This window comes from Simochromis diagramma, unplaced genomic scaffold, assembly GCF_900408965.1.
Source record: "Simochromis diagramma unplaced genomic scaffold, fSimDia1.1 OVJJ01000571.1, whole genome shotgun sequence".
Classification (NCBI taxonomy): domain Eukaryota; kingdom Metazoa; phylum Chordata; class Actinopteri; order Cichliformes; family Cichlidae; genus Simochromis; species Simochromis diagramma.
In genome coordinates this window covers 3,488,122-3,496,490 of record NW_024386885.1, presented here as the reverse complement: position 1 = coordinate 3,496,490, position 8,369 = coordinate 3,488,122, and the positions used below count along the sequence as shown (strand labels likewise).

Genomic DNA, 8,369 nt, shown 5'->3' with positions numbered 1-8,369 from the left:
GAGTTTAATTCAACTTTTATTGTTGAATTGTGAAAGAAATGACTGTAAGCTCAGCAATTGCAAATTTGATTTTTTACGGTGTGCGATCTGGTGGGCCATGAAGGACACACCCGACCCATCTTTCAAATTCGGGGAAAAGGAGGACGCATTTGTCAGCCGGATTCGGAGGAGTCTACAAATTGGGACAGCCTTCGTCGCGTCGCTGTGACATAATCGGTCTACAAATACGGCCTCAGGAGGATGCAGCCTATGGCTGTATCCCAATTCAGGGTCTGCAGCCTTAAAGGCCGCATTTTAAGGTCGATTATGTCACAGCGCGCAACGAAGGCTGTCCCAATTCAAAGGCTGCTCGAAATGCGTCCCTCAAATGCGTCCTTCATTTCCCTGAATTTCAAGGCTGTGGCGGTGTAGACTTTGTGGCCCAGCATATCCCAGAATGCATAGCACGGCGGTGGGTGTGGGTAATTTTGCCGAAAAAAAACGGCGGAAGAGGGGCGCCCCCTCGAGTAAAGTTTTAAAAGTAAGTACTGAATATTATGTCACTTATTTATGTGCAAATGTTTAATAACGAAGAACATTAAAACATTACTGTTGGCCACATGTCGGCAAAGTTATGTGACATTAGTGACGTTTGTACTAACTTGGTTTTAAAGCCTTTACTTTAAAATATACGCCGTTCAATAGCTGAGCTTAATCTCACAGAGAATGTGATGATTTCATGGATATTTAAAGTAAGCACTGAGACAAATTTATTAATGCCAACATATTGAAAGAACAATATTTGTCTCTTATATATAATACATTTATATATACAGTGTCAAAGGAACCTGTCTTTAAATGAAGATTTAAGGTGACAGGAAATATAAATAAATGCAGCTTGAATCTTTACTGAAGCTCAGTATTTGAAACAGAGTCATTCACTGCTGTAATAACTAATAATGATTGAAATAATAACTTTAATATTGGCCATATTATATTTACATTACCACAGTGATATGACTTTAGTCTCATGAACAACATCAGCTAATTGTTATTTCCTAGCTAATCTTAAATGACTGTTCAGCACAGAAATGAAGCCCAACAATCATGTTTACAGTCCTGTGGTCTCAGCCTCAGACACTCATTAAATCACACAGAGCTCACGTAGAAACAAATGTACAAAATATGTTCTCCTTCATTTCTGTCAAACAAAGCTGTATGAAACGTTTCCAGCTGTTAGTGTCATGGTTGCTAGGCAACCTGGGCAGCGCGACGGAGGCTAGACCGTCCCATTTCACAAGCCTCGCACTTCCGGCCTTAGGGGTCTTTGAGTACGCGGCCCTTGAGGACTGTCACTACCCGATCCATACCGGTAACCCAATCGGTACCCCGCATGCGCGAAAGGTGTCTACTTCCGGTCGAAGCGTTTTACGATAGTTACGGGTCAGAGTATCTGTTAAGATGTTAAGAATAATAAGTATCTCTTAAAATGTTTCCAATAATGAAACATTTCAATATAATGTAGACAAAAACGAAAAATAAAAAGATAGTTACAGATCAGGACTCTCGATCCTTACTCCACATGTACAAAGTCGGACCGTACAAATCGGATCTACCCGATCCGTACCGCGCATGTGCAGGGGTTTTCTTCTTCTTCTGTTCGCTTAATGGCAGTTTATTCCTCAGTGTACGAGGATTCCGCCACCTGCTGACTGAGCGAATGAACTGAATTAGTGTCATTACAAACGTGTGTTAAATTTGATTTAGTGATAATCGAGTGTGTTTATGCTTGTCTGTGTGGAGAGGATTGACTGGAATACAGGGAGTGCAGAATTATTAGGCAAGTTGTGTTTTTGAGGAATAATTTTATTATTGAACAACAACCATGTTCTCAATGAACCCAAAAAACTCATTAATATCAAAGCTGAATGTTTTTGGAAGTAGTTTTTAGTTTGTTTTTAGTTTTAGCTATTTTAGGGGGATATCTGTGTGTGCAGGTGACTATTACTGTGCATAATTATTAGGCAACTTAACAAAAAACAAATATACCCATTTCAATTATTTATTTTTACCAGTGAAACCAATATAACATCTCCACATTCACAAATATACATTTCTGACATTCAAAAACAAAACAAAAACAAATCAGCGACCAATATAGCCACCTTTCTTTGCAAGGACACTCAAAAGCCTGCCATCCATGGATTCTGTCAGTGTTTTGATCTGTTCACCATCAACATTGCGTGCAGCAGCAACCACAGCCTCCCAGACACTGTTCAGAGAGGTGTACTGTTTTCCCTCCTTGTAAATCTCACATTTGATGATGGACCACAGGTTCTCAATGGGGTTCAGATCAGGTGAACAAGGAGGCCATGTCATTAGTTTTTCTTCTTTTATACCCTTTCTTGCCAGCCACGCTGTGGAGTACTTGGATGCGTGTGATGGAGCATTGTCCTGCATGAAAATCATGTTTTTCTTGAAGGATGCAGACTTCTTCCTGTACCACTGCTTGAAGAAGGTGTCTTCCAGAAACTGGCAGTAGGACTGGGAGTTGAGCTTGACTCCATCCTCAACCCGAAAAGGCCCCACAAGCTCATCTTTGATGATACCAGCCCAAACCAGTACTCCACCTCCACCTTGCTGGCGTCTGAGTCGGACTGGAGCTCTCTGCCCTTTACCAATCCAGCCACGGGCCCATCCATCTGGCCCATCAAGACTCACTCTCATTTCATCAGTCCATAAAACCTTAGAAAAACCAGTCCTGAGATATTTCTTGGCCCAGTCTTGACGTTTCAGCTTGTGTGTCTTGTTCAGTGGTGGTCGTCTTTCAGCCTTTCTTACCTTGGCCATGTCTCTGAGTATTGCACACCTTGTGCTTTTGGGCACTCCAGTGATGTTGCAGCTCTGAAATATGGCCAAACTGGTGGCAAGTGGCATCTTGGCAGCTGCACGCTTGACTTTTCTCAGTTCATGGGCAGTTATTTTGCGCCTTGGTTTTTCCACACGCTTCTTGCGACCCTGTTGACTATTTTGAATGAAACGCTTGATTGTTCGATGATCACGCTTCAGAAGCCTTGCAATTTTGAGACTGCTGCATCCCTCTGCAAGATATCTCACTATTTTTGACTTTTCTGAGCCTGTCAAGTCCTTCTTTTGACCCATTTTGCCAAAGGAAAGGACGTTGCCTAATAATTATGCACACCTGATATAGGGTGTTGATGTCATTAGACCACACCCCTTCTCATTACAGAGATGCACATCACCTAATATGCTTAATTGGTAGTAGGCTTTCGAGCCTATACAGCTTGGAGTAAGACAACATGCATGAAGAGGATGATGTGGACAAAATACTCATTTGCCTAATGATTCTGCACTCCCTGTAGTGATGATGATGTCCGCTATCACTGTCAATTGTCAGTAAACACTTCATCTGGCTGATGAATCTTTACGTGACATATTACAAAGTCTGTATTATTAACTCTGTAATTCGGCGCCATTCTTCTTATTTTACGGCGCTGTTGTTCAATCGGGGGACGCACTCTGTTGAGGAGAAAAGCATGAATTTGTTTGTATACAGATTATCCATTGTTTAAATGTCCCGGTAGTCGAAAAGGAGGCAGAGCTGTTGAGAAATGCTAGGAGCTAACTGGGCGCTAACCGTATCATTCAAATATATTGAATGTCGCAATGTTGGCAAAGAGAGGAAGTGACGTAAGATTTGCGCATGCGGGGTACGGATCGGGTTTCCGGTATGGATCGGGTAGTGACAACACACCCGACCCATCCTTCAAATCTGGGGAAAAGGAAGACACATTTGTCGACCGCATTTGAAGGAGCCTTCTAATTTGGACAGCCTTTGTTGCGTTGCTGTGACATAATTGGCCTACAAATATGGCCCGTGAATTGGGACACAGCTCAAGTGTCAGGGCCACTTGATACAATAGATTGTAATTACGTTCATTTTCGTTTTTGTCATCAGTCGAAATATAAAAAAACATTCACACCTCAAATAAAACTTCCTTTTATTTTTTTTAATGTAAATAAATAAGAGAAACACAAAATTATTCATTCAGTCCTGTTAACTGCTTCTTGATTCTGTATAAATGCATTTCTTCATGTTTTTGCTCTCTTAGCCTAATACACATTAGTTTAGATGAGGTTTAATTACACGCCCTGATTTTAAAGTGACAAAAACTAAATTTCTGCCCCATGTTAAAAAATGAATCACATTTTCTCAGTGGTGAAAGTCTATATAGAGAAACATGTGCTGCAACTGTGATATCAATTCACTGAGTGTTACTATGATTATGTTCACAGAAGCTTGTAGAGAATCAAATCATATTCTACTAAGTGAGATTGACCACAGTGATCAGGAGAGGTTCAGGGTTATCCCAGGGATTGAAGAATGGGTGGAGTTTCTCAGTGAAGGAGCAGCCAGTGAACGAGTAGATCAGAGCTGCAGCATCTACGTCATAGAAGGAGACCAGACCCTCCTCATAGTCCACAAACACCCCCACCTTCTGAGGACCAGACCGGAGACAGAGACAGACTGGAGGGCCGGCACAAGCTTTGTACTTATTTCCATTTCGCAGACATACAGTCCAGAGACCGTCCTGAGGTTTTAGTCCAGTGGTTAACTTCCTGTTGATCGACTCTGTGGCCACTCCTAATACCCAGTCAGTCTTTCCTTTAACCTGAACCTCAAAGTAAAATCTGCCTGAAGAGAAACTCTGCTCTCCTAAAACATTCGTATAAAGTTTAAATCTCTCTGGGTTGTCTGGAAGATTCTTCTTCACATCACCACACTTCACTTGTTTCCCATCATCAGACAGGATGAGTCTAGGATTTGCTGTATCAGGATCCAGAGTCACGTCCACTGCATACTGCTGGACCCCCTTCAACACTGCAGCATGATTCAGCTTCTTCATGTCTTCCCAGAGTGTCTTCTCCAGCTGAGCCACAGCTCTCCCCACGGTCCCCTCATATGATGGTGGACGGACTCTGACCGCTGTCCAGTCCTTGGTGGGTGGAGCAGCTTTCAGGGAGGAGAAGCTTTGGAGGAGGTGGAGGTGGTCTTCAGAGTGTGAGAGCTGCTCCACCTCAGAGCTTCTCTCCATCAGCTCAGAGATTTCCTGTTCCAGATCTTTGATGAGACCTTCAGCCTGTTTCTCTGTAGTTTCCTGTTTGTCTTCGATCTCCTTTATGAGCTCCTTCAGGCGTCTCTCAACAGACTCCATCAGAGCCGTGAGGACCTGAACACCTTCTGCTTTCTCTCTGTCTGCAGCATCTTTACTCATCTTCACCGACTCTTTGATCTCCTGAATCTTCAGTCGTCTCTTCTGGATCATCTGCTGAGTTTCAACTTGTGTTTTCTCCAGCTCTGCCTTCTTTCCTTCATATTCTTCTCTCAGAGGAACAAACTCGTGGTTCTTGTGATCTAAAACAGAGCAGAGCATGCAGACACATGTCTGGTCGGTCTTACAGAACAGCTCCAGAGGTTTATTGTGCTTCCTACACATCCTGCTTTCCAGGTTCTCCACAGGCTCAATCAGCTGATGTCTTTTCAGACTTGTAGCTGTCAGATGAGGCTCCAGGTGAGTCTGACAGTAGGAGGTCAGACACACCAGGCAGGACTTCAGGGCCTTCAGTCTGGTTCCAGTGCAGACGTCACAGGGAACTTCTGCTAGTTTGGCAGCTTGTTGCTCTGAGCTGCTGCTGCTGGCTTTCTGCTGAGATTCACGTCTGAACTGAGCAACCATCTCAGAAAGCAAAGTATTTACCTTCAGCTGAGGTCTACTGTTGAAAGTCTCTTTACACAGGGGACACTGGCAGCTGTCATGAACATCCCAATATTGAGTGATGCAGTTTTTGCAGTAGTTGTGTCCACATGATGTGGTGACTGGATCAGTGAACACATCCAGACAGATGGAGCACAGAAACTGATCTTCAGACTGTAGATTGGTGGCAGCAGACATGTCTGCACTCTGAGAACAGAAGTCAAGGTATTAAAAATCAAACTCTAATTAAAAATATATTTTTTACGTGGTTTATAGTATAAATGCAACAAAGTTCAAGCACCAATAACAGAAAACACAACTACAACAACACAGGTGCAGAATGAAAATAATCACCGACAGCACCAGTCACATGTGCGCACAAAAATTAAAGAGTGAAAAGTTATACTACAATTGAATGGGTTTTTTTGTGTGGACGTAGTTTAGAGATATCAAAAATTAATTCACTCAATCATAGGCATTCACAGCACTTATATTGTTCCACATTTTTTTTATGTTATAGCCTTAATCCAAAAATGGATTAAAATAATTTTTCACATGAAAATTCTACACACAATACTCTGTGACAAAGTGGAATAAAGCCAAGGTTGTCATGATCAGGCTGTGTGGCAGGCAGGAAATTGGACCCAAACGCAAACTCACTGGAGACAGGACTGAACTCAAAATGGCAGCTTTTATTGCTGAACGCAAAAACTCTACAAAATCTAAACTGGGAAGACTCTAACAAAACACACAGGGCGCTACAGGTAGAAACACACAGCATGAGGGAGAACGCAACACCCAACTGAGGGAGACGCAGACAGAAATACACAGAGGGTTAACGAGGGAAGTGGGAACACAGCTGACACAGATAACCATAACGAGACTAACTAAGAATACTGGGCCAACATGGCCCAGGACCATGACAAAGGTGTGAAAACAGGTGTAGGTCACAATCAGCCAAGGTTTCAGGTGAACTCATTGTGAGATCTAGCCCCACCCTATCATGTGATTTCCTGAGAACAAATGGTCCAGGATGTGAGTGAGCATTAAGGCATCTGGGAAGGATCTCAAAACTGGATTATAGATTAACCAGTTTGTGTCTGAGTGTGTGTCTGTGTCCAAAGTACACTGGGATGTCGTTCTTGAAGAAAACTTTCACATAGCCCCTTGTTTTTATGATGTTGCTGTTATTCAGAATCAGAATCCTTTATTAATCCCTAGGGAAATTATGTGGAAATTATTGTTACAGTTTCTATTATATTAATATATGAATTAGTTTGCTTATGGTACCCATTTTCTGCCCACAAAATTTTGAGATACGCCTACCAAGAGATAAGACAATGTTTTTCATGTTGTCTCTGATATGTGAATTGGATTTTTGTCGAAAATAATTGACTGCAAAACTGATTAAATTCACAGGGATAGTGATACCCCCACTCCCACCAAAAAATAAATAAAAATAAAAGTACATTTAAAAAACAAAACAAATAAAAATAAATATCAGTGTCAAGTGAATAATGTCAAGCTGAATGGGAAATTACCTAAACTCATGTCTTACTATCCCAAAATGAGTGTGACAGTAGACAGACTTCATCTAAATGTCTGATAGAACAGAATGTTAATACCTTGAAGTATTGATAAAAAAAAACAAAACCTTACAAACACAGAAATACAATATTTCAAATATGAGAATCTGTGATGCGGATTTTATGCAGTTGACCCAGGAACACCTTAAGTGTTTGTTGGAGAGGTCTGATTGTGCTGAATCCAAAAAAATATGATATATAACTGTATCAGGCACAGTCAGTGTTCTACATTAACAAGTATACGACATGGCTGTACATGCTTCTTACACTTAAAAACATGAATAAATAGACTCATGACGCATAAGCAAAGTATTAGGTAATGGATCTTTTGAAAGATACACTTCTTGTATTTAGCTTGGACCACATTGTGCCTTGTATAATTTGTTTGTTTTTGTATATACAGACAAATTTTTCTTTTTAGTTATTTTTGTCCTCTTCTCATCTGTCCTTTGCAGATACCAGATTAATGAACCCCAAATATCAGCATTTTATAGTTTTATAATGTGTGAAACCAAAATAGATTATAAATGTTAAAATGTTAAAACAAACCTGAAGTCAGTTTAGTGTTGCCTCCTGAAACAGTAAGTATAATCTTCTGTACTCACCAGTGTTTGGGAGAAATGTTACCATGCCACTTTTAAAGCTCCGACTTTAGTGTTCCTGCTCTTACAAACTCAGATTCTTTGTATCTGAGTTACGTATCTGAATGCAACATGAGTAAACATGACTAACAGGTACCTCTACATTCCAATTAGGGTTGGGCAGGATAAAAGACAACCATAGTTGGCATAAGTACAACCATTCTGTCCTTAAGTGGAAGTACAAATACTACTGTTAAAAACTACTCCAGTAAAAGTTGAAATACTGATTCAGCTTCTTGTCTGAAGTAAAAAAGTACAGGCTCTGAAATCTACTCAAAACAAAAGTGAAAGGTAGCTCTTTGGAGGATGTTTCTATTTTTGTGCAAAGCTAACTGAAACTTAATGATAAAATAATATCAGTAGATGGCAGGGCTGTGCAGAGAGGT

The 8,369-nt window shown here is 41.0% G+C and overlaps 1 protein-coding gene across 2 annotated transcripts; it reads right to left on the bottom strand.

Annotated features, from left to right (window-relative positions):
* Nucleotides 1–3,722: 3,722 nt before the first annotated feature.
* Nucleotides 3,723–8,037, bottom strand: LOC120734708 (E3 ubiquitin-protein ligase TRIM21-like). 2 transcript variants are annotated; one of them, XM_040033685.1, is made up of 2 exons: nt 7,948–8,037; nt 3,723–5,963 (listed from the first exon to the last, which is right to left on the bottom strand). In XM_040033685.1, the coding sequence occupies exon 2, from the start codon at nt 5,952–5,954 to the stop codon at nt 4,326–4,328; it is 1,629 nt and encodes a 542-aa protein (XP_039889619.1). In that variant the 5' UTR covers nt 5,955–5,963; nt 7,948–8,037; the 3' UTR covers nt 3,723–4,325. The 2 variants fall into 2 exon arrangements, with proteins under 2 accessions (XP_039889619.1, XP_039889618.1); XM_040033684.1 differs by having other exon boundaries at nt 7,892–8,003.
* Nucleotides 8,038–8,369: the final 332 nt, after the last annotated feature.